The 27,413-nt window shown below is 42.6% G+C and overlaps 1 protein-coding gene across 2 annotated transcripts in view; it reads right to left on the bottom strand.

Moving 5' to 3' along the window:
* The window catches only part of LOC306920208 (ATP-binding cassette sub-family C member 4-like), a 46,338-nt gene extending 18,936 nt beyond the window's left edge, over window positions 1-27,402 (bottom strand). For both annotated transcript variants that reach the window (XR_013789625.1, XM_079496882.1), the window contains exons 1-13: window positions 27,149-27,402; window positions 25,292-25,402; window positions 23,556-23,676; window positions 22,008-22,232; window positions 21,423-21,512; window positions 16,702-16,865; window positions 14,181-14,306; window positions 12,423-12,672; window positions 8,165-8,272; window positions 7,176-7,265; window positions 4,447-4,638; window positions 3,221-3,315; window positions 2,832-2,918 (exon numbers count right to left, since the gene is read on the bottom strand). Coding sequence is in view for 1 of the 2 variants with exons in the window: in XM_079496882.1 (XP_079353008.1) it covers window positions 2,832-2,918; window positions 3,221-3,315; window positions 4,447-4,638; window positions 7,176-7,265; window positions 8,165-8,272; window positions 12,423-12,672; window positions 14,181-14,306; window positions 16,702-16,865; window positions 21,423-21,512; window positions 22,008-22,232; window positions 23,556-23,676; window positions 25,292-25,402; window positions 27,149-27,225 (1,736 nt within the window). In the remaining variant the exon portion in view is untranslated. The remainder of the gene's footprint in view (window positions 1-2,831; window positions 2,919-3,220; window positions 3,316-4,446; window positions 4,639-7,175; window positions 7,266-8,164; window positions 8,273-12,422; window positions 12,673-14,180; window positions 14,307-16,701; window positions 16,866-21,422; window positions 21,513-22,007; window positions 22,233-23,555; window positions 23,677-25,291; window positions 25,403-27,148) is intronic.
* Window positions 27,403-27,413: the final 11 nt, after the last annotated feature.

Below are 27,413 nucleotides of genomic sequence, written 5' to 3'. Positions count from 1 at the left end.
AAACCAAGATGCAGGGCTTGTTCTTCAGAATGCCACAGATACATCTGAATGGACGCACGCACGCACGCACATAGATCTGCTATTTTCACCACAGGACACAGTCATAGTTGGTCAAGTATGAATCAGAATAAATTCCTAACTATAAACCCAAAGCCTCACAAACAAAACCCAGTAAATCACTTTGTTCCCGGTCACTGCTATGCTGTTCCATGGTAGTACATGGAAGGTTGTTATGTAAGAGGAAGACTGGGAGCTGTTTTTCATTGTCTGTCTGACAGTGGCGGTGCCACTCCCCTTCCTCATAGCTCCCCTTCCTTTCACTGGAAACTGGTGTTTGATCTTGCATGTAGCATAGTGGCAGTCATTGTCTTTAGCCAAACAAAGTTTTTCCTTTTACAAGCAAGATTGTTTATTTATTATATCTATTCATGAGCCAGGATTACAGTTATTGATCTTAGAATTTTCAGAACTGGCTATGCATATTATATTCAGAATACTGTGCAAATTCTTTGTGGTGCACATTATAAGGGTCCCTTAGGCATTTTGTTTTACACTCTGAGTAAAATTAAGCTGGATTTAACTTTGTACAAGTGTGTTAATGTGTGAACTTTGTACAAGTGTGTTAATGTGTGGTAATCCAACTACACATAGCTGTACCCTGACCTCGAAGATTTGTTGACAAGTCAGACCTGACGTAGGCAAAGTGACAACCATAACATCACATTATCTTATGAACTGGTTCAGTCGCATTGTATTGGTTAAAACAGGTTAAAACAGGTGTTTGTGCAGTGTGCACACATTATTTATTTATCACCAACTGTCATTAAGACATGTGAATCCCTTGACTCCTTCAAAACCAATCTCAAAGGGCACCTACGGACGGTGCGAAACTGGCCCCCGTAAAATCTGAATCCCCCACCCACCCCTTTTCCTCTCACTGTATATGTTTTCCCCCTTTATGATGATTTCCTGTTTTTGGATATATAGAAGTGTATATTTGTACATCTCTAAATGTTATGATGAATTGAAAACAGTGGATCCTCTTGTAAACAAGTGTAATGCTTTACGGTGTCGTCCACTCACAGTTAACCGTTTTTGCATTGAGTTGTGCTTGAAATGTACTGTAATTCTGCAAACTGTACTAAAAATACTTCAATTAATCAACCATGAATCTACCTTCCAAGGCAAGTTAAGGTTTCTGTAGTGTGTCCTACAGTGACCTACACTGACCTGGTTACTGAGGCCATGAATTAATCAGACTAAATAGTTGAGTTACTGGAAAGTCAGGAAATTCACTTCAAAAGGTAAGACAAGGTGAGGTGGGAAACTGAGTTTCTGAAACTCATTAACTCACTACAGTGGCGCCATTGCCATTAATGCACGTCAATTAAAGCAAATGAATCAATCCTACCCTAATCGCCATTGCCGTAGAATGCGTAGATCAATGGTAATTGGTTGCACTTTTGATTGATTGAGTCATAGCATTATCGGGTTGCTAGGTGTTTTTGTGATAACACTGGATCGTCGTCACCAAAAACACCAATTCTATCTGTTTCTTTCAATCGCCTGTATCTGATATGTTCCTTGTCCCAGATGGCATTTTTGGTCAAAACAAGGTTTTTCCACGGCAGGGAGCCAACGATGTGAAGCCCTCCACTGCACTGGGTTAGCTCCGTTTAATACACAGGACCTGACCACGCATCGTCCAACTTCCTAGTTTATGATCAACACCGCTGATCAACAATGCTGGCGTGAATTATATCATAATTTGTCAATAAATGCTAGCACTGTAAGTGTTAAAGGTGTAGTGCAACGGAAATGGTGGACATTTTATTTTGAAGTTTCAAACTGTTTCAAGTTGAAGTTTGAGTCTGAAGTTTCTGAACCAATCAGAGCGTCGCATCCCTTCAGGCGATGGGACGGTAGCTAGGGACGGTAGCTATGCTACACCAGTACGCATGGCGTGTGTTTGTTTACAAGTCAGATTGTCGGCCAGCTGTACCAGTTTACTGTTATGTGGCTTATTTCTACCCTATAATGTTTTCTGATACATATTTTAGCGTGGTGATTAAGTTGAAACCGAGTAATACACTGTCTGGATGTTATCTTGAATGGGAATAAAAACGGAGGATTTCTGTAATCAGTACCAGCTGCGTTGGACAGTTTTGGACGGATGGGGAATTAAACGGGTGAGCTTCATTTTTATTGGCTTTTATCGATGTGGGCCTCGACACGTCATCACGCAGTACGTTTTCGTTTTCAGGTTTTATGGACTTTTGATATAAAAACACACAAAAATGAGAATTTGCCCATTGTTGGCATCCATTGTTAGGTATGCCCATATGATGACCACAGATATGGTCTAAAAGTGTGAAAAACGTATTTTTCATTTCACTACGCCTTTAACTAATAGTTATCACCATGAAAGTTCCCCAGTTGATTTCTTACACGAAGACAATGATTTATTGACAATTGTATAACACATTTTCTGAAATTGTACATTTAAATATGCAAACGAGGCGTTATGTAGGAAAAATATGCAAAAAAATAGAAAATATGCAAAAGCCAGTACTGTGGAAGGGTTATAATAATATTAATTTACTTATATTGACAATTTAATATAGGTATGGTTTTGCCCTCTCAATTCATAATTAACATCCAATTTTGGAGGTCTGGCTCATGGATTAAAAACTGGTTCTGAACTGAACCGGTTTGAAGCAAGTTGAGTCCCAAGCAGGTGCAGTAAGACTCTGAACCTCAACTCACTCTGAAGTGTCTGTATGAGCATGAGTCATGGTGTTGCAAATATCATGTGACATGGTTGAACTTACTGTTCAAACAAGTGTCTCCCAACCTCTGCATCCACAGCACTCAGAGGATCATCCAGAAGATAAATATCAGCATCCTGGTACACAGCTCTGTTAAGACATATTATAACATATTGCAAAATTATACTTGATTCATTCCTGCTGGGAAATAGTAAACTAATGGACTGTCAATATCCATAGATTGTATAGAGCACTTTTCAAAAGAAAGGTGCTACTTACATGTCGGAAGCTAAAATTTTACAGATTTGTCAATTAAATCAACGAATTGATTAGTCAATTCCAACTATTATTGTCGAAGGATGCCTTTAGTCGAGGACAGTCCTACACCATATGCATAACCATTGTACTTCTTATCAGATTTGATGAAGGTCCATAGTTAGCAGGCTTTTTACCTGGCCAGGTTGACTCGAGCTTTCTGTCCCCCACTCAGGTTGGATCCTCTGTCTCCAATCACTGTCAGGTCTCCGTCTGGAAGCAGCTCCATGTCCTGGAGATAAAATGACTCAGTGACCAGCCCCCAAAAAATGTGTTGATCAGATTACATCGTCCTTCCTTTGGGATGGCAAAGCCTTAAATTATGGTGACATTCCACAACCTCATTCAGTAGGTTATCTAGCCCCTTTTGGGACACTTGGTTACCTTTTATGTATTTTGGACGGCGGTACTCTAGGGTACCTTGAAAGTCAATCCACTCTCCAATAGACCCAGCTGTACCACTGTCTGGTCACGTACAAATATAACGTCGCTTGAGTGTGGAATGATATGTTTCAAATATGCAAAAAGTAGCAGTTGGAGACTGCGGAAACGTGTGTGAATCTGTGTTAATTTTTAATGCTGTCGTGTCGTTGGTCTATTTAATAACTCCTGTTATGGCCCGATCTTTAGCTTTTATTAATTTCAAAATAAGAAGAGGACATGTTTCCTCTTTAAAACTGTTTCTAAAATGTCTGAGCTCAGATACATGCTCAGATACAGCAACGTGCAGCTAGCCAATCGCGGTGCGGGAGGCGGGACAAGGGAAGTGAGGAAGAGAGAATTTCAGAGAAGGCAAAATTTCAAAAATAGATTAAAAATACTTAACGGCAACGCTGATTAACGCCAATTCACACACGTGTCCGATGTCTCCTACTGCTAGTTTTTGCATATTTGAAACATCTCACCCACACTCAAGCGGCAATATATTTGTCCGTGACCAAACAGTGGTACAGCTGCGTCTATTGGAGAGTGAATTGGGGTTCACTCTCTCTTTCAAGGGGACCCTAGGGTACCGCCGTCCAAAGTACAGAAAAACCGAGGGTCCAGAAAAGGGCTGATGAAGGTCCTTCTTAAGGTCCTTAAGATAAGGTAAGGTCTAATTGACAGAAACGTTGCATTCCCATTAAATCCTTTTCTTGCATTTGAAGACAGAATGAGGTACGTGTTTCTTTCAGTAGGTAGAGGCCCTCGTCTGGTCGTCTCCTACGCAACTGTCGCCTTTGTAGATGTACAAAAAATACTTGTTTTTATTTTTGTTAAGTTTACGAGATAAAAAGGACTGATCAGCCTACCCCACCCCCCCCCCCCCCCCCCCCCACCCCCCCTACAATCACATTAAAAAATAAATAAAAGTGTCTCTCACCCTCTTGAGTGCACAGGCCTTGATGACCTTCTCATACTTCTGGGGGTTTAGCTCTTTGCCAAACAGGATGTTGCTGCGGATGGTTCCGGGGAAAACCCAGGGCTGCTGGGAGGCGTAGGTCAACTGACCATTGACCTTCAACATCCCTTTGTTGTGTGGCAGCTCTCCCAGGATGGCGCTCAGCAGGGAGGACTGGGGTTTGCAGGTAGGCAAGGGAGAGTTGGGAGTTAAGAAGGTATATATACAGTAGGAGAAGGCCTCTCTGAAGATCATCACATACGCTTTTAATGTAATGAATCTGTGATCAATTCAAGTTCAAGAGTGGAGACCACCCTCTACTTATCACGGACCACTCACAATCACCTTAACAACTACACCTGCCTTCACTTATCAGAGCCAATCCGCAATCACCACAGTATAAACTAGAAAAAGTGCCCTTCCGGGCACATGTCTCCACCAGGAGGATAGGAGTGTGTGTGATGTTTGGCAAAATGTTTAGGAGGATGTTTTTTTTGTTTTGTTTTTGCAACAATTTTCTTCATTTTGTTGAGGAAATGCAGAGCCAGATCACTCATAGCATCTCTGAGGATAGAATTCTGGATGAGCAGGACATGTGCAGCATTTTGTACAAAACGGGCCACTCCTGAAAACTTTGGAAGGCAATCTTAGCCAATCAGACTCGTCTTGATCACATGACTACAGAGATCATGTGTACCGATTGCCATTTCTTCATACGCCTTTGATGGCAATTGGATGATTTGAGGCATTTTGTTCCAAAAATGTGTTTTGCAAAAATCAACCTGTTGGTGGCGCTATAACAGGACAATGTGAAAAGGGTGGGATATATTCCTCAGCCTAGTAAGAAAATGTGTGAAAGATTTCACGTAAATTGCATGCTGCGTTCATGATTTGAGGCTTTTGTTCAAAACGGGGCAATCTTGCAAGCTGTGAAAGCCAATTATAGCCAATTAGGATGGAATATGAAATATCGGACAGATCCAACTTGAGCACATGACCATAGAGATACTGTGTAAGGATTTGTGGACAGAATCTGGAGGAGTAATATCAAAAAATGTGTTTTACAAAAGTCGGCCTCCTGGTGGCGCTATAAAAGGCAGATGCGGAAAATGCAGGTCAAAGGTTTGTTCTTGGCCTCTAGGGAGTGTGTATGCAACGTTTCACGCAGATCGGTGCAGTTTTAGGTAAAAAATGTGAAAAGCTGCCTCATGGTGGCACTATAACAGGCCGTTCTGGAAAATGTGGGGCAGAGGTTCATCGTTGGCATCCAGGGAGGGTGTATGCAAAGTTTGGCATCGACCGGGTTAACTCTTTGAGGGCTTTAAAATTGATTGATCAAACTATATGCCCTGCTTAATACGATATACCAGACATTTGTTTTATGTGTCTAAATCGCCGTATTTAATTAATTAAAAAGAAACTCCGTCTTTGCCGCGGAGCTGGTGGCTAGACGATCATGTTATGATGACGAAAGCGGAAATCAACCCATGCACTGGGCTGCTAGGGCTTCTTGGAAATTGAGTCCAATGCAAGTGAACGGGGGCCGCTGGTGTGGATCATAATAACAAGCCGACGGACCATTTTAAGACGGATTTTCGCCGATCAAAAGCCCAGATACTTCAGCGTATGATCTAAAGGTAATAAAACAATCTCGGCAGCGTAGAATATTTGATTAAAATGCGGGTAACGCGTAGTATGCCGTCAAACTGTTAAGAACCTTCCACTATCCGTAAATGGTATCTTGCGGCCACACAACCCACTATACATTTTGCCGACTCGTATATTTGCGGGTGGTGTGTTCGTGGGCGTGTTGATGCGCTTTCCTTGAAATGGCTCAAAGGTCTCGTTCTGTCTTAATTCTACACAAATCTATGTGCTTGTAATTTTACAATAATCAGCCGAGTGTCAATTCCTTGTGTCCATTGTGTTTATATAATTGTCTTTAATGGATTACAATAATAAAATTCCCCATATACTTATATGTAAGTATATAAGTATAATCTACGTCGTAGATGATACTTATATACTTATACTTGGTAAGGAAGCACAAAGTCCCTGCTTTATTGCGAGCGAGACTGTGTTGGTCACGGATGCCACATGCCATCGTGGACAATGGCATGTGGCACGGTGATTGGTTTCATTATTGTAACGCCCAAACCACACATATGCATAATGTAACGGGTAGTGTAGGTATTTTAGGGATTTAGGCTGGGGTACAAGATAGCAATTTTTACGGGGGAACGCTTCTTACGCAATGCTAAATCCCCAAATTACGGATTTAGTGCCTCTGACACAAGATAGGGCCCCAAGGCCATATTGTCGTCTGTGCCTTACCCTTTTTTTTTTTTTTACTATTTTTGAAAAACATTTTTGAATAGTTCAAATAGCCGATCTACAACCTCACAACGTGTTGATGTAGAACAATTTTAAAACGTTTTTCCATATAAATATGTTTAGGGATAAGGGGTAAGGCACTGACGAAAATAGGTATGCCCCCACCCTGAGTCTCACACTACCATGGGTTCCTCATCCCAATTCACATTCATCTCATTTCATTCAATAAATTGTTGTTTAAACTTTAGTAGTAGAGGTGTGGTCTCTTACTCGTGAATGTACATTTGAGCACTGAACATCTGTTTCCTGCCCTCTCATACTGTACACACTCAGCAGACATCGTTGAGTGGGAATTTACAAAGCGAGCGACTACTGACCTTTCCTGCCCCCACTGGCCCAATCACAGCCAGGAGCTGCTGTGGCTTTACGGAGAGGGAGACGTTCTGTAGAGATGGAGAGTCCAGGCTCTGCACAAGTATGCATGGAATAAAGCAAAATAAAATCTCATGAATGAAATTGTAATGATGATGTTTTAGGTATCATCATTCTAAACCTATTGTTGCTGCTGTTCCACACAACATCCGACCAGTTGAACAAATCACAGATTTGAGGCATTAACCGCTTTTATGACATTTCTGAGACCATTCATGTTTCTGGAAGATGCTTCTAAACTTGTATTCTATTGCTAGTTTGATCACTTAGTTCAAATACTCTTTCATCTTAAAATAACTAATGACCGAAAATAGCTGATCTACAAGCTTGTAGATCAGCTATTTTTGGTGCTTTTCGGTGCTTTCACAGAAGACACACTGGCTTCTATGGAATCCAAATGACTGAAATCTGTCGTGACGACTGAGAACTTTAATCCACAGGTATGGGTAGGAGGTGGAAACAGAAAAGCCTGATGTATACGCTGTCGTACGATGGTGCAACTTCCCATCTACAAGCTAACAACGTGTCAACGCATTGCACAGGATCTCACACATCTTTTATACAACAAGGACCGGTCAATGATTCACCACACATACTGCAGCATGACAAAGCAAGATATGGCGATGGCTGATGCATGCATGTATCAAAGTCCAACAATATCAAAAGGCTACGCCAATATATGTCCAGTTGGCTAGTGCAGAAATGTGAGTGTGTGTGTGAGTGAATGAATGAATTAATTAATTAATTAATTAACGAATTAATGAATGAATGGATTCATATTTTTTTATTTTCATGTCTTGACTTGTCCCTTACGTGATTATCAGACACCAAAAACATAAATAAACAAAATCACATTCTCTTCCTGAACTTCCTGTGTGGAGATGTGGATAACACCTAATAGCGTTTTGTTTCACTGAGATTGAATTTGTCAGACCTTGTCCCAGTAGCAGATCAGATCTTGGATCTCAACAGATGCCTCCTTCTTCTCCTCTGATGGCAGTGAATCACTGGCTTTCTTAATCTCATCCAGCAGCAAGAAAGCCTGTTAAAGTAGAGAATATAATTGTGAAGAGGAGTAATGAGGAAAAAACAGTGTCGAAAACAATGTCCATATACTTTGTCATATAACAAATAAATTGGGCTTTGAGGATCAATAAACGAACAATGCAGTCCACAAACTTTATTAGATCACACTGCTCTACTTTGTTGAAATATTTCAAAAAATCTGATCCAATGAGGCAAACCAAGTAGAACTTCTCCTTCTCTATTTTATTTATAAGTGTTCCTTCTTCTACGAAAAGAAAGGGTTAGTTAGACAGTGTGTAAATGACCTCTGAAATCTTTGATTCATCACAACAGCAAGTTATTGAACAATTAGGCTAAAATCCATATGCCTGTAAATATGAAAATACAATTCAGCATGTCCTGTAACTGATGATAGTCGATTAAAAAACAAAACAAGATGAGCTTTGATTGGCATACTATATAGTAAGATTAGTAGATCATTCTTGTCTACTTTTGTGGGGCCATATAGATGGTCTTCTTTTGCATACAGTACATGCAGACCAACCATGTTCTAGACGGCTGGCCCCTATTCCGCCACACCATAAAGACTCTGATGTGTTACATTACCTAACACATTCTTTACAACAGATGATGAAATGACAATGAGCGTGTTTCAGATGGAGTCATGTGCTAACTGTCTGAGCGAGGTGAGCGCAGGGTGATAATGTTTCACACTGGCATCCACAACGTGCATCATAACACGTTGTCTAAAATTAAACTGAACATACTGTAGAGACCTCTGGGAGTTGCTGTGTGCTGCTGGTGTAGGATCCCTGCCTAACCCCAGGAGAGACAGAGCCAGAACAGGCTTTTTTTCTCATTTATTCCCTCTTGTCTTGTTTGATAAGCATTGAAAAGGCATCTACAGTTGGGTGCCACCGATATTGTCCCTTATCATTTGACCCATTTAGGCCTGACCTCAACATTTTAAAAAATCCTTCTAAATCCTCCAGTTTTCTGAAATAAATATTTTCACGATTTTTCAAATAGCAGACCTACAAGCTCGTAGCGCGCCACTCTGTGGCGTGCTATGAGCTTGTAGATCTGCTATTTTTCAATAGCTAAATTATAACATGTTTAAAACACCAAAAGGGGTTCCCGCCCAAAATGGGTTAACTGTCCTTTTGCACAGATCACGCAAACCTCAGCAAAAAGAAAAGGACAATATCGATGGCCTCCAACTGTACATAACAGCACAAAAGTAGTATTAGTCTAGTGGTATAATTTTGCCTCAAGTCTGCTATCAAATATTACGGAAAACTAGTTCTTCAGACAAGAGGTTATTTTAGGCAAGGCTCTAAAATATTATTCTATACAGTGACCACCTAAATTATGTTTCCCGTTCCTCTGCCTTTCACAAATGAGGAAACAATACATCTGCAAATAACATGTTTTATTTTTCTCCTTCATGTATAGTGGCACATTCATTTAGCCAGGTAATCAAGACCAATACCTTACTGAATAGAGACACATCATTTACCTGGCTTTCTGAAGTTGCTACATTTTACTTTCATCATAATAGGGACTAAGGACTATATGACTATATCATGATATCATATCAAAATCACACCCGTGTGAACTGAGTGGTGCAAGGTCTTATATAGTCTGATCAGCTATGTCAGTGATGTCAGCTATGTCACACTAGCAAACACACGGGTACTAACAAAGCCAGTTGTTGGAGTGGTTTGCACCACTCAAAAAAAACTGGCTAAACCCATTCTGATAATACAGATATTGTACAATCTCTTCAAAAGGTGTATTCATTCAGTAGCTTACTTGCCCTTGGTTTGTATTTGCAAATATATGTTTTTATATTTGGGAAATGGGGAGAGAGATGGGGAGGTGGGTAGGTGAAGCGCAGCAAAGATCGTGGGGATCGGGAGTCGAGCCTGCAACACTGTCAACCTGACATCTGTCGATTACCAGCCTAGGTGCCCAGACGGTTACAGCAGCCACCCGGGCCTGTTATGAGATTCTTTATGTCCCCTACACACTGCACCATATTTGCTCCGATTATGCTGTCAGGAAGATATTTTGGAGCTCGCCGACAAAACCCCCAATCTGACGCAAGATCAAGGTTTGAACGCCAAGTTTTTGCTTGCTGTGTGTGAAAGGCTCTGTGAGAATATCCGGTGGCGATAAAAGTGCTCGCTGATGCCTTCCCGAGCGTTTCTGAATATCTAGCAGGTTTGATATTCTGATCTCTTGCCGACTGGAGTATGAACACGGTTGTATGAACACGGTTGTGACACCTGAGAAGGTTCGTATTTACAGCCAATGAGAGCACAGGACAGGTGTCTGTGAAGGCAGAAAGTCTTTCTGTCTGTATCGATAGATGGGTGTATATATAACCTTCATTCTGTGGGTAAATTTGTGATGTGACGTCACTCACGTCAACTATGAAACGCAAGGTTTCATAGTTGACGTAGTTCATAGTTTCATAGTTCTCGCAGTGAACTATGAAACGCAAGGTTTCATAGTTCACACTTGTGTGAAGTGAGGGGTGCTCTTATCGTCATACATCATCGTACATCACATTGCGTGCTCAGCCAATCAAATCATCTAAAATTTGGTATACACAAACACACAAAGGTGGGCGCCCCTCACAAACCAACGCATCTCACGCAGCAGCGCAAACATTTGGACCACGTGCGAAATGAAATGAAATGAAATGATTACTATATTTACCCAGGGTATCTGGGCTAAGCTCAAGAACTTGTTTCCAGCCAGGCCCTGCTCATAGAACACATTTCATCGTAGTGGTTCAATGCGTTGTTCAAGGGCACTTCAGCGGTGGTAATTTTAACGTGTCGGACCGCTGATTCGAACTGGCGACCTTCCGTTATCAAGACCGCTCCGCTATCCGTTCGGCCACCGCTGCCACTGTGTGTGTGCTGTGTGTGTGTGTGTGCGCGCGTGCGTGCGTGCACGTGCGTGGCGTGCAAGATTTTGCTTCCTGTCTCGCTCTAGCGCACATACTGTAGGCTATCACGTATGTAAAGGTACATGTGTGCCTAATTTCATGATTCTATCCACCGTGTAACAAATCTTCCTAAGTGCCTAAATTGCTAAATTGTACTGCACAAACCTGTCCTCATGCATGCTCAACAGTGTTATCAGTCAACATTAATTTGTGTTAGATAATCCTGTTTCAAAGCAATGGTATTCACAAGATGTTTTCAAACTGGGTTGAGAAACAAGTTGACGTCTTGAACATCCACTGGGTGAAAGCTGTGGAAAGAAAAACTGCAGCGCCAAAAACAAATAAATCTCCATGAATTCAAGGCTAAATGGGGTGTGAAATTGATAGAAAAAACAAATCATTGAATTGTCATATTGAAATGCAAAATGCCAAAGGATTTTCTTTTGTCAGGCATACATGCCGAAGTTAAAATTAACCAATTCTACATCTGACCTGATCAACCTGATTGACCCCAAACTCCCTCCGCTTAACTCTATTTTTCCCATGTACGTATATACGTACGTCAACGCTAGGTGGCGTCATATACCAAGTCCGTATATATACGTACCCCAACGTAGACTCCGTCTATATAATGGTTGATGCCTACGGAAGCCTTTAACATTGGTCCGGTTCCCATAGCAACGCCCCACCGTCCCAACTATGGGATTGGAAATATATTCACAGTGCAGAGCAGTGGAAGGGAGGATTTTCAAACCGTCATAACTCAGATTCTAAAATCGCTGTCCTTGGTGGATTTTCTGCCATCCACATTTCGGATTTAATTTGTGCCTTTGTACTGCGACGCTGGCGCCATGTAAACGCTTCTGACGAGAGGTAAGGAGTGTGTGAGTGTTCCAATGCAGCGGTAGTGTGTGTGACAAGAGTGTGTGGGGGGCGGGCAAAGTGAGCGTGTATGCTGGCCCCTGGAGCTGGGGTTTATGCTAACAGCTAGTGGTAGAGATAGTTAAAAAGGCGTGCATTTAAATGCATCTTGGACCTGTTTTGATCTCAAAAAGGCACATTTCACTAAAAAGGCGAGCAGTGAAAAATCTGTCATTATTAATCACTTTATTTCGGAGCATTGCTTCCATGCGAGTAAGTAACTTAAATTAAGCACAAATGTGCAGATTCCACAGTTCAACTTGGCGGCTTGCCGCCCCCATACCTTGATCCTGCGGATGCTGACCCGGGATTCAGACAGCTTCTCGATGGCCGCGGGGAAGAAGAGGGTGACGGTGAGGCGCACGGCACTGTACAGCCCCACGGCCACAAAGACACGGCTGGCCGAGATGGGGTTCCCCAGGAGCACGTAGACTGTGAAGGTGATGAAGACAATAACCTTGCTGGCCGCAAAAAAGGAGGCCATGTTGAGGCCTCGCAGGTAGGAGCTCTTCATGACCATGGAGATTTCTCTCCTGAGGAGATAAGAGGAGCAGTTAGGTTGGGTAGTTAGGTTGCCAGGTGAAACAAATATAATTTAAATGTTTGTTTTTTTGGTCCATTTCAGTGATTGTTGGCCGGTTTGGGTTTCACACTTTTTCCGACACCATTTGTGTCCCAGCTAGTGGGCCATGTTAGTGCTGGACAACACAGTCTGCTGTACTGTAAGTGAGAGGCAGTTGACATCTGATCCTGGGCTCAAAGCTTGAGCTGCACTCATCGCAGTGTTGACTTTGACAGCATAGTCTTTTGAATACAATTCTGTTAAGTTTTTGTCATATTTTAGTCACCTGAAATGTTTTACTTTTAGTGTAGTTTTAGTTTGACTAAATATCATAAGATTTTAAAATTGGTGGGCTGTGATGCCGATTTTCACTTACTGTAGTTGCATGCCAAAAATAACTAATCTACAAGCACACAGCGCGTCACTCTGCGCCGCGTTGTCTGCTTGCAGATCAGCTATTTCCAGTCAGTGACACCCACACGCACCCATGATGACTTTTTTGAGTGGTGTAAACCACTCCTACAACTGGCTTTGTTAGTTTACGTGTCTGTCTGTCTGTCTGTGCTCAAAAAATGAGCACGGTTGCTATGGTCACCCAGTTCACACAGGTGTGATTTCATTACGTCAGACATTACGTCAGACCACAGCTGAGCAGTCTATATAAGACCTTACACCACTCAGTTCACACGGGTGTGATTTTTTTGTTTTACTTGATCTCTTCTCCACTAGTCCCTCCCTAACATTTCAGCCTAGTTTTTATTTGTTGACGAAATTGGCAGTATATTCAGTCATAGTTTTAGTCATCATAGGTTAGTTTGTCAGTGAAAAAAAGGTATAGTCGACGATTTGCCGTCATAGTTTTGACGACTCATCGGGTGGTTCTCAGTGTCTGCTAATTCTTCAAAACCGATTCTGTATTTTATGTGAAATCCTAAAGTAAGCTTTAATTCCAGCTTACATTGCATCAATCAATCAATTTGAGTTATATTTAATGCTTTTTTTTAATTAAAATTGTATTTTATATATTTACAGTATATTTTATTTATAGAGTGCCAAATAATCACAAGTTATCTCAAGACACTTTACATATACTGTATAAAGCAGGTCAAGACTCAAGAGAAGCCGCACAGGGGAGAGGAGGAGCTAAGGACCGGATATTCATTCTGTTGTTGTTTGTTTGTTGCTTTGAGAGGATATGGCCATTTGAAGCCATGAGGTCTGAATGCAATGAAATTTGATCCTTTAAATAAAAAAATCACACCCGTGTGAACTGAGTGGTGCAAGGTCTTATATAGCCTGATCAGCTGTGGTCTGACGTAATGTCAGTGACCATAGTAACCATGCTCATTCTTTTGGGCCCCACGTACAGGTACACACAAACACGGATACAAACAAAGCTGGTTGTTGGAGTGGTTTGCACCACTCAAAAATAAATGGAATAATAAAAATACATTGATTCAGTTTCATACTTTGCTTTACCTCCTGACTTCAGAAACCAGCGCTGAGAATGGTTTCTCCCAGGCATACATCTTGATGATCCGAATTCCAGACACCACTTCGTTCATGGTACGGATTCTGTTGTCGGTAAAGGCAGCTGTTTTACTCCTGCAAGGGAAGGCCGGGGGTGGGGAGTTAATGCATTTTTACACATACACACATACACACATAGAATGGAAAGTGAACAGCATGTTCACATGAGTGGGGGGGACTAAGCTACGTGATCTTAAAGTTAATGATGAGGGATACTTTAACTCAACCTCACCCTACAAATCCAACTGCTGTCTTATAATCAGTAACACAGTATGACTGTGTAAAACACAGATTTAGTGGCAAAGCAAGACAATTTCCAAGAAAAGTGCTATAGTAGACTCGGTCTGTTGAGTAACGATGACCTATGCCCCCCCGTGTGTCCAGACCATAGCGGAGGTCTTTGACTACGTCTCATGGTGTATTTCACATACCGTGGTGTGTCTATTTTAGAGGAAGCCACTGGATCCTCTGGATTACAGTATGGAATGAAAATGAAAACTTGAAACAGAAAAGTTGTGTTATCATAACGTGGGTAGATTTGATAAACCTAGCCGAAAATAGTCACTGGGGAGAATATGGATTCATGAGATGCAAACATCCAGTATTGCTTAACCAATAACCACACAAGTCTGGTACAGTTTTAGTGACAGGGTGAGGGGGAATCTAGTAACGGAAGAAATGTCTGTTATACTCAGGGCTGCACAGAACTATTTTGGGCTAGTTCTCAAAGGAGCACCTGGCTTGGTACGCATGTGTGTGTGTGTGGGGAGGGGGCTGGACATCTCGAATCTACCACAACGTTATGGCCCCTACACACTGTAGGAGTTTTAAAGTTGTCTGCGAGTCATCAGATCGTTGTGGATTTCACACTGCAGGAGTCTCTCTTTTTTTTAAATCGGCTGTCATTATATCTTTGTGGCTTTCACACTAAACGATTGATTGCCAACCAGGGATCACACACTGCAAGAGTTCACCAAGATGCGATCCAGACCCGATACATATATTCTACATGATCAGATCATTTGTTTTTTTATTCCAATTCATTTTGACATGCACGTGCAGGATGCCGATACAAGTGCGAGACCCGCATCTCTCTCTCTCTCTCTCTCTCTCTCTCTCTCTCTCTCTCTCTCTCTCTCTCTCTCTCTCTCTCTCTCTCTCTCTCTCTCTCTCTCTCTCTCTCTCTCTCTCTCTCTCTCTCTCTCTCTCTCTCTCTCTCTCTCTCTCTCTCTCTCTCTCTCTCTCTCTCTCTCTCTCTCTCTCTCTCTCTCTCTCTCTCTCTCTCTCTCTCTCTCTCTCTCTCTCTCTCTCTCTCTCTCTCTCTCTCTCTCTCTCTCTCTCTCTCTCTCTCTCTCTCTCTCTCTCTCTCTCTCTCATAGCCTAGCCAGGCTACACAGGGCGACATGTTTGTGATAGCCTAGCCAGGCTACACAGGGCGACATGTTTGTGATAGCAGCGCTATAGCGAGACAGGACGTTATAATCTTGAGTTTCATTAAATAACTCTGGCCCGCGCGCACACACACACACACACACACACACACACACACACACACACACACACACACACACACACACACACACACACACACACACACACACACACACACACACACACACACACACACACACACACACACAGCGCATGAAAAGTTTGCTCAAATTGCTCTGCACGGCAATGCGGTTTTATCAACATTATTCAAGTGAAATGCGTAACGGCAATATTGGGCTAATATAGGCTACCAATATGTACGACACGGATTTACGGACGGAATGAAGGTTATATATCTTATCATGATCTAATCATCTATCGATACAGTCGACATACAGACAGATAGACAGCAGTGCTGTGAGCAGTGTGCTCTCATTGGCTGTAATACAGGCCTTATCGGGGCGCAGTCGCAACCCAGTTCATACTGTATGATATCCAGTCGGCGACAGAGTCAAATATCAAACGTGCTGCTAGATATTCAGAAATGGTACAAAGATGCAAAGCTACACAGACAGTGTATTTGTAGCTGGTAAGCAGCAGGAGGATGTTTGTTAGCAGCTCAACCACTGAAGCATTCCAACATAGATACAATGAATTACTCACCTAATGCTGCAGGTTGTACAGTGTTTAAGTGACAGATGCATGGTTTTCATATCGTAAATATGGTCGTTGACTCTAACGTGGGTTAGCGACTAGCGCTGAGTCTGAATGGAATCAAAACCACTTTCCCTTTCAAAAACTGTCATGGGAGCTTGTTTACAACTGAAACAGACTTTTCAGTCTTCATTCTTATGAGAACCAAAAAAAAACTTGGGTTGGAAAATATTTTGCGGTTCCTCTCTTCAAGAAGCTCTTCTAGGGCTTGTGTTTAAGGGCTTATGGCCAAGGTAACATTGGGCATGTAGCGGTGAGGTTATTTAGGCAGCTAGGGAATGGATGTAGTGAATAGGAATCAATGGAAGGTGTGTCTGTAAGTTACCTGTACTTGGAGAAAAGTCTGCCAAACATGGTTTGCATGGGCATCAGGATGACGAGGACCGCCATGCCTGCCAGGCACGATGGGCCAATCTCTATCCACAGCAGCCCTAGGACCGCTGCTGCCTGGAGAGGCCCCACCCACAGGTAGTGCAGGAAGATGGTCACCTGTCCATGAAAACAACAAGACGTAGATAATATATAAACCTCAATGGCCGCTGCAGTTCCATAGACTGTAAAAACATATGGACCAAGGGATCCGCTCAGCCGCAACGTCACATATTTGAGGCCACTATTTCAGCTAATTCATCTTATTTCCAAAATGTAACCAGAAAACACACAAATCCTACAAATTCACGCCCACAATTGAGACAGCACAACCTTGGGTTAAGGGAGAACAGTGTACTGCAGGCCAGCCCTTGCCTCAGTCCCAGCCTTAATCATCTGCAAAGAGAAAAGCCTGGTCACAACCTAAGGCATGCAGAGCGTGCATAGCCGGAAGTGTCGGGCCGGAACATCCGTCAGATATATTTCCCCCGGATACGATATTTTCAGACCAATCACAACACTTCTACACAGAGAATGTAAACCGATTTGTAAAGCGTCAACGTCATTTCCTTGAGTGGGACTTCCGCCAAAATCCCGCTACTTTTGCCAAATTCCACCAATGCACTCTACAGCGTAGGTCTTGCCCAGCGTGAGGCCAGCCCATATCACTCTAGGACCTAGAGTCTAGGTCGTCCTCAGACGAGCCCTCCATCGTTGCCTCCAGTCATCCCGGTTCTCCATACATCCGGCCAGCTCGTTGGTGCTTTGCACTCCTGCATCTTTCTTGAGTACATCCACATACTGGTATGTTAGTATGGGACGTCCTCATGACCGGTGCCCATGTGTTGGTTCCCACAGCACCAGTTTGCTGGCTGGGAGCTCTTGGTGACTCTGGCAGTGTCCTGCGAGTCTCATTCTCCTAGCTGCTATTTTGTCGCTCACCCTGAATATTCCAGCATACAGATTCTCGTTGGTAACATGTGTACTCTTGCTGATGTTGAGCACTAAACGTAACATTCTGGTGTAGCACCCGTCTAGAGCCTTCTGCAGAGTTGGCTTCTGAGTTTGATTTGTAGGGGGAGGTTGGAGTTCCATACACTGGCCATGCCATTCAGGGCCCTCCATGCAAGTGCCTTCCTCACTTTTAGATCTTGCTCTGTTGAGTTGACCCATGAGCCCAAGTACTTCAGAGCAGTACCTCCTGTTGTTGTGAGAGGTGGATGTTCCGTTTGGATGTTATAGGTGATCACCTCAGTTTTCTTGGCATTCAGCCGAAGGCCAACCTTGGCACACTCAGACTCCACTCTGCTCAAGAGCTCCATGTGGTTGGAGAGCAGGCTGATGTCATACGCATAGTCTAGGTCTGTCAGGACTACTGCAGGGTGTCTTCTTGACCTGCTTGGTGTAAGAGTGAGGCCAAGATCTTGCTCTCGTCCACTGATGGCCTTCCTGAGCGCGTGTCTCCTTGCATTACCTCAGCCAGGATGTCAAACTCCTCACTGTCGCCATCTGGGGTCACCACCTTGGCCCTTGTTCCTGCATACATGGTCTCTATTGCCCGGAGCAAGTTGGGAGGGACACCGTAGGCCTTCAGGATCTTCATCATGGTGCCTCTGTGTATTGAGTCAAAAGCCTTTTTGAAATCAATAAAGCACAATACGGCCGTCAGGTTGTTCTTCTTCACCTCCTCGATTAGTCTCCTCAGGGCCAGGATCTGGGCTAGTGTGGTTCTCTCCTCTCGAAAGCCGTTTTGGTTTTCCCTCAGGTGAGGGTCGATGGCATGCCGAATCCCGTTTAGTATCATCCGGTTGTAGACCTTTGCAGCGATACAGGTCAGGCTGATGCCTCGGTAGTTGTCTGGCTTCGAGAGGTCTCCAGATTTAGGCACCGGGATTATGTTGGAGAGAGACCACACAAGATATAAGACACTGTAATTCAACTGTAGTTAGCCTACAAATAATCCTACAAGAACTGTCTCAATGATATATTCACATTTGAAAGGGTTACCCTTATGCTAATAGAGGGGAGACGGCAGACAGACGTAGTATTCACATTTCAGTGACATCCCGTTCTTTACGAACCCTAATTCTTTCCTGATCTAACCTAATCTGCCAAAACAGGACGAACACAAAAACCTGGCTTCCGTGGCCCTAAACATAACCATGTTAACTTAAATTAGACTCACCTGACTGTGTGAACAAATACTTTAATAGAACATAAACTTCACAACAACATAACTTTCAGTAGGCTGGACACAAAGTGTGTGTGGGTGAACAGCCAGAACAGTGAGAACACCAAACAGGTGTTTTGACAGTAGTCTTCTCCAACCAATCACTGGAAGCAGTGGTGGTATAGACGAATTCAGAAACGAGTCTCATGGTCGCAGCCTACGTATTTCCTGTAGGAAGAGCCATTGAGTAATGGTTGAGACGAAGCAGTGAAAGGTCCTGAAAGATACATAACGTCAGTCTTACCCAATACCCAATCTTTCTGTTTTATGAACACAAGGCTGCCGTACTTTATACCTCATACTTTAAATGCTACTGGCAGGGTGGCAACCACCGGCGTAGGGTCCATTGGGCCACCCGGGCCCAATGTGCATGCACATTTCTGTTAGAAGCAAACCACAGCATGCAAATCGGCCAGAGTTGCGCTTCCCAACCACCCCCGCATCTGACCCCCCCCCCCCCCCCACTCGTAATTTGCCTAGTCAATAATTGAATCAACGCTACGCACCTGGTGGCAACTAGCTGCAATTTCCCATTGACATCCCATACATCTGAACAGAAAAGTCCTATCTAATTGTATTAAACGACGTCAAACTCACCAACATTGCAGCTGTATGAAATGCTTGAATTATCCTCTTTCTATCTGCAAAGTGTTTGTTTCATAAAAATATGCCATAAAAGTAAGTGTGTGTGTGTGTGTGTGTGTGTGTGTGTGTGTGTGTGTGTGTATTAGGGCTTTATGGGATTCTTATAACCACGGTTATTGTCCGGTGGTATCATGGCTATATTGCACCAGCTCAGTGGCCTTGTGGTTAGAGTGTCCACCCTGAGTCTTGGAGGTCGGGGTTCAATCCCCGGCCGGGTCATACCAAAGACTCTAAAAATGGGACCCAGTGCCTCCATGCTTGACACTCAGCATCAAGGGTTGGATTGGGGGCTGAGGACAGGCATTTAAAAAGTGTAAATAGGCCACTAATGAAGTACAAAACATTGATCCAACATAATTACAGGACTAAAGAATACCGCAAACAATGACAGGTGACATAATAGCACATACTCCAGCCAGGAAGGGGATTGAACATTCTTGTGCATGGTAATCTAAAAGCTGAGCCCATTCAACAATGACTTTTCCTGAGTTGGGGAGACAGTGAGACACTGGAGCAATCCAAGCACATGACCTTTATGCAAGGTGTGCTTAACAGCTCATTGCCAGGGGAACAGCATGCCTATGAGAGCTGTGGAGTTCTCACCGCAGGTGTCGTATCCACTGATTAAAACGAAACTCAACACTTTAAAGTGGAGAAACGGGCACAGAGCCAGCTGAGCTCTGAGATTTTAACCTCCAGTCCAGGCCTGTTTGTGTGAACCGGGTTTGAACTCGGGACAGCGTAAAGACACCACACCTGTCCTGAAGTGTTCGGTAATGCTATAATTATGGACAACACATTTACATCAACATAGGCTCAGATTTGGCTTCAGGATAGTAAGTTCTGATTCCATTTCCAAGGCATCTGAAAGTCTCAAAAAGTGGCAAAAGAACTCCCACATGGATGTTACAATTCTGCTAGGACAGGTATAAGTACCGGTATCTTCCGTATTGTTCAATACAAATCCAAGTTTAATCAGTTTGTGGCCATGCGCTTTCAACTATGCAGCCCTATCGGTTGGTGCATTATAACTCTAGATAAAATGGCCACCGGTCGGATTTAAACGCTTTTGATTGAACAATGCGGAAGATAGGGGTACTTCTACCCACCCGAGGAGGATTGTAACATCCGTGGCTCTGGGGCGAGCACTTTATATTTATATATATATAATGTTCTAAATGGGAAAAGTGCGTAAAACAGGTTGAAGTTCCGCCATGACAGACCTGCGCCATGTGAACCATGGCTAAATTGTCTCATATACTTAATAATAAGTCAACTTTCTGAGGGCGACTTAACGATTGCGTTCCAGATGTCCTTCTGATGGATTTTTCTTGGTTGTCAATATTTCTATGATCCAACAAATCGCCCTGACAGTGATCCAAAGGATCGTACGCTATTATAACTCTATGGGGAAGACCATTTTCTTTACCCCGGGCTAAAACCGGATGTGACGTTTGTGGGCGTTCCTGTCTACCTTCGTGTCAATGTATGGGCTGGACTTTGCTGTGCAGTGTGCACCTTCATGCTTCCTGGACGATGAACCATACACATTATGAACTTTCTTCAAATCTAATCAGCAGATTGCCATGTAAAGAATGAAGATAGTGCATTCATGGTCTTTGGAGGATGAACAAACTTTTTTCATTTGAGTGACCCCATGGCCTTTCATCTAAAATGTAAACTCTGACAAGATATTTTATAATCCAACTGTCAGATTCCATCTCAAACCCTACTTATTTGTGCGACGCCATGGGAAAATGTAGTCAAGAGAAGCTGTGCTCATAAGAGCGAGTGTGGCATACCTCATCAAACTTGTTCACGTCGTTGGAGAGGAGGTTGACAATCTGACCCGTGGTGGTTTTCCCCATCGCAGCACTGCTGAGGCACAGGGCCTGAACGCACACAGGTGTCACAAATTACATTTCCTGAAGCAAAGGTGCGCGGCTTGATTACATTGTAGATCTAATCAATGGTGAAAAAAGTACTCACATTTTTACTTAAGTAAAAGTATCAATTCTGCAATATAGAAATACTCTGTTACAAGTAAAAGTCCGGAATTCAAAATGCACTTGAGTAAAAGTACAAAAGTATTGGCTTCAAAATGTACTTAAAGTGCCAAACGTAGAAAGTACTCATTATGCAGAATGTGCCATTTCAAGTTTTCAAATGTATATAGGGCTGCAGTGGTTAATGTATATTCTGTAACAATAATCAAAATCTACAAAGTAACTAGTAACTACATTTTCCAAATAATTGTAGTGGAGTAAAAGTACAATATTTGCCTCTGAGATGCAGTGGAGTAGAAGTAAAAGTATTGGAAATTGAAAATACCTCAAAATTGTACTTTAGTTACTTTCCACCACTATCTTAACGGTATGCTTGCTGACCTTTCTGAAGATCATGTGACACATGGCCACTCGGAGCTTCATGCCTGCTCTCTGGACATGGAAGAAGTAGAGGTGATGGAGCACAGCCAGGAACAAGGTGGAGAGACACAAGCCAGCAGCATATCCATATGCCTCATACAGGCTCCCCATGTCCTCTGGGTCGTACTTCTCAAAATACTGGATCATTTTCCCCAAGAACACTGGCTGGATCACCTTAATGACCTCCTGGTTATTGCAAGAGATAGCAGAGACCCGTGAGAAGAACTGAGAAGATTATGACCTTTTGAGCATGAACTCTTCAAATGCTCTTGTTTCAAGTTATTTGTTTAACCCATTCAGGACGGGAACCCCTTTTGGTGTTTTAAGCATTATGTTATACTATACTGAAAAATAGCAGATCTACAAGCTACGAGCCACGAGCTTGTAGATCTGCTATTTTTGAAAAATGGCGCAAATCTTTGAATATACTGTATATTCTTTCAGATGGAACGTTTTTAACTCAAATCTTTGCTTTTGGGGGTCCCTGAAACAACATATTTTCAGATGGGGGTCGGCAGCCAATTACATATAATTCCGGGGGTCCTTGACATGAAATAGTTTGAGCACCACTGACATAGAAACATAGGTTTTTCAGAAAACTTTTAGGATTTAGAAGATTTTTTTTTAGAATCAGCCTCAGGTCTATGGATTAAGTAAGTACACATACGTATAGCAGTAACAGATGAGCATAAACCTTTCGCTGGCAGAGAAAATTATTGCAATTTGTAAGTAAGAAAGAAAACAATTAAAATAAAGAACAAATTGTTTATTTGTAACCTGGCATCCCTATTTTGGGCATTGCACTATAGGTGAAAAGTGCAAGCTCATAACACGTTGCAATACAACACATTGTGAATCGCCTATTTTCACTACATATCGTTTAACATTGTACAGGGCAAAAAGTGACCTGAAATGTGTGCTTGCATTTCATCTGAAGAAGCTAATTAAATCAGCAAGGGGGAGATGATTATGAACTGAAGTGTGTTGTGTGAGGAATGTTTACTTGATAAATATGGAGTGTGGCTAATTTCTTCAGACCATTACTGAAGGGTAGTAAAACAATGGCCAGTGAAGCAGTATTACGGACGACTTTGTTCCATTGTGCCTCAAGTAGGGAAAACACAGTAAGATTAGGCTAAAGTGCACTCAGCTTGATCTGCATGGTTTCACGTGGCAGTGGCACACAGCAATAATAGCCTGACTGTTCATAATTCTATATTTATACTAGTGTCAGAGGCTAGGGTTGTTAGATAGAATGAAAGTAGAATACAGTGTCTTATGGAAGTTTTCTGTGACATTGTCTTACATGTACGTAAATCCTATAATTCTGATGTAAAGAGATCAATAATATAGTGCAGCAAAAATACAATATAATCTTGTCTGATGGTATGCAAATTGATACTGTAGGTTAGGACTTTTGCATCACACTAGAGAAGGGACGTTTAATGATTGAAATTGCAACAATTCTGTGTTATGGATATATTTTGGATTAACAGCACAGTCACAGACCTCAATCAGCGTGAAGATGCCCAACACTGCATAGGACTTCCAGTAGCACTGAATGATAACTTTGGTGAGTTTAGGTGTCCTCAGCTCTTTGGTAGCTTTCTGAACCTCATAATCCCAGTACCTGTAGGGGAGAAAGGTGTCATGTCACTTTGCTCTACAAAGAAGTGCCTATTTTAACTAATATTAAAGTTCCCCTCCATCCAGTTTGAATTTCTCCGTTCCTTTTTTCTCACTAAACTATGTTTGCTCGGCTGCTTGTGGTCTGATTTGGTGGTTGACTCAAGTCAAAAATAAGTTGCTTTGTATAGAAGAGGAGAGGCGACTTGGGAGCAGTTCAGTTAGTTATGGCATGGCTACAAGTTATCTGGCATATTTTTATTTGTCACATAGTTTCTAGCGGAAGAGAATTATTTTCAGTGTAACCTAAGAATATCTGGTACGTAATTTATTGTTAATAGTAAGGTTAGGGTTTAATGGCTCATTCAGCCCCCAATAAGCTCTACCATCACCGACCATAAAATTACCTAAAATTGCTTATAGTACCCTAGATTAGCATCAAGTGTAGAAACCTCCAATAAGTGATGCCAATGATACTAACGATGACCGTGGAACAAGCAAATCATAATGTCTTGCTTTGACATGTTAGCCAGATCCTCCATGAAACTATTATCAGCAGAGTGGAAATAATTGAAGTAATTTATCATACAACTACAGCTGTGGGTGCGGCTTCAGTTCAGGTGGATCACCACCCACCAGGCAAACCAGGCATACTTAATGAACTGGTGGGCGTTTCCACATAAAAGCATGATTTTAACAAATACTGTACACCTTTTGGAAAAAGTTCTTCCTCGATATCGCCCCGTTCAACCCTTATTTTGAAGATCCAAAACACCGCGACCGGATGTTGTGTCAGCTTAATGGTGTGTATGTGTTGTCGGATCAATTGTTATTGTTTCACAAGCCGAGGAGAAGCATAGGCCGGCGCCATTACTGCGACCGCCAGGCTCTGTGCAATAAATGTGGTTTTGACCAGAAATGCCGCCTGGGAGGGGGATTTGGAGACTAAAGTGACTGAAAGCGTGACACATGCGCGTGCACAATCAAGATGGCGCAGTCCAGTGTCTAAATTAACAACAGATAGCGATCCAAAGCTAATGTGAGTAGCCTTTCCACTAGATCAGATCAAACACATTTATACAACTGAATAAAGGTAGGCTACGTATTTTGGCAGCGTCGCTTCCTGACAAATAAAGCAGGCTAAATGTTTTGGCGGGGAAACGGTTAATAGTAAGATACATCCATCCCTTATCCATTGGTTCCCAACAGGAATCACTGGTGTTTCTGTTGACCATGAATACAGAACTTGTGTATAAAGTAACAAAATCACACTTGAGTGAAGTGAGGGGTGCTCTTATCATCATACATCACATTCTGTGCTCATCCAATAAAATCATCACAAAAGTCATTCCAGGCCAATCACTTTTGGCATCTTCACTTTTCTGCCCTCACTTGTATGTACTTTGCTCAGCCAATCAAATGATCAGCCAATCACAAGCCAATGTTTGTGTTCACACAGACCCACAAAGCTGCGCATAGGAGGGGCTTAGTGTCCCTCAACAATAATTTGTCTACGACCCTATCACAGCATCTTGTGCACAACTTTCACATCCCAACCCACTTGTTGAGAAGTGGCGTAGCGTCACAGATATAATCCAATGTGATTATAGTTCAATTACCTCTGTAGCTCCTGTCCCAACCTCTCAGAGCCATCCTCTTGTAGCACCTCATACATGTCATCCTCCTCCAACCTCCGCTTGGAGCCGATATGGAACAACGGGTTCAGCCAGCTAATAATAATACCACAGGAAGAGAAGGAGGGACAGATACAGGAAGTACATAAGGGAACACAAAGAAAGAGAGAGACAGTTAGGTGACATTCACACCAGAAAGCTTCACTGCGAATAAAACGAATCCTGCTGCGCATTGTCAGAAACTGCGCAGCAAACATTTTGCACTGCTGTCTGTTATATCAGTGCGCTCAGCGCTGTGCCTCCATGCCCAGTAGAACACTAGTGCGTGGCTGCGTGCGTATACTCCGTATAGTGTGTGTGTGTGTGAGAGAGAGAGAGAGAGAGAGAGAGAGAGAGCGAGAGAGAGAGGAGGGTCCAGGTCCAGTCCCAGACGGCCGGACACATGCACGTTATGAGTATAATTTTATCACCATAGATTTCACTGTGTAGGCTAGTTTATGAATGTAACACATTGATAAAAGGTCCCCCCTGCTGCGTTTCCAATTGCTGCGGATGACAGTGTGAAGGCAAACCGCAGCAAATTAAATATGCAAGAATCCCAACTTCTCCACCCATTCGCTAAGGTCATTGTGACCTTAGAGAAGGGGCAGCAGACACCAAATGGACGGAGTACTGCAACAAAACTTTAAAATGAGTGTAACAGGTTGATTTAGTCAACATGATCGCGATGGATTGTGCAGCCTTCCTACCTTTTAAACAAGTTCAAGTTCATTGTGCGCTTGCGTGTGTGTGTGTGCGTGCATATTCAATTCTGTGGGTAAATTGAGTTTAGAGCTGGGCAATATAGATAGATATATAGATGGATTATACACCTATATTGATCCTGTGGGTTAATTCAGTTGTTATGTCAGTAGTCCGTACATGAAACACAGGTACAGAAAAAGAATACCCTATATCAATCAATATTATATTGATGTTGTGATGAGACTAGATATCTCTTCATCTGTGATTTAGCATAATTATTATGGTTGTAGATTTTAAGCGTAAAATAGGACTTCTGCTTAAACCCAGGAAAAGACAACACGTCTAGTCCTATTTTACACTTTCAGATAATTGTATTTATTTGTTGGTGAAATATTGGAAATAGCTGATTTACATTTATACCTATAGATCAGGTATTTTTTAACATTACAAAAGATATGACAATACAATATTATTGTCACAATATCGATAAAGGTATTTGGTCATGCATACTATCTATCAACATGCATACTATCTATCAACATCCAATGTAGTATGCCCCCCCCCCCCCCCCATACTACATTGGGGGGGCATCCATTGGGGGGGCAACCATGCAATATCTTATACACAAAAAGAAAGGCATCTGTGCAATTATTCTAATTGACAGTATGATTTCTTAATAAGCAGTGTTTGGCTTCTGCCCTGTTTTGAGTAGCCAGACTTGTTATGAACGGTAAAGTCTGATCAACCAGCTTTTTACCAATATTAATGAGCACGCGGCCACGCGTGCGTGCGTGTTGCGGGTGTGTGTATACCTTAGATATACTCTAAGGTGTATACTCTTCGGTCACTAGGCTACGTCAAATGATTCAGCAGGGAAATGTCACTGGAAATTGGCAAAGAAAACTTGGGCGAGCCGCCCGGCGAAGCCTCCTTGTTATCGCGCCATCACAGGACGCTTAACATGACACTGTAAAACAGCACATCTCGGTTTGAAACTCAAGGTCAAAGAAAACAGAACTAGCTCATTTTAAAATGAGTGTACTGTTCACCGCTGGTCGGTCCGCTGCAGTATTGTCGTGTACCGTGTTGGTGACTTACCAGAAGAATACCTGGGAGAAAAGGCTGGCTGTGGCAGCGGGGTTCGTCTTATTCGCATCTTTCTTCAGCTTCTCCATCGTGCTCCGAACTTCTCGGGTACCGTCCACTTGTGAACTCTACTTATTCTTCCTCCTGAACGGAAACCACTTGTTGTGTAACTTTGTAGCAGGCACATGTTACACGGCGGTGCGTGAGAGACCGCCTGTCTGCCTGTCATGCACTGTACTGTACTGTAAAGAGCTGCTACTTCCCGGCCCCCCAGGCT

The sequence above is a fragment of the Electrona antarctica genome, assembly GCF_951216825.1.
Source record: "Electrona antarctica genome assembly, chromosome: 3".
Lineage (NCBI taxonomy): Eukaryota > Metazoa > Chordata > Actinopteri > Myctophiformes > Myctophidae > Electrona > Electrona antarctica.
This window is presented reverse-complemented; position numbering and strand designations above follow the sequence as displayed.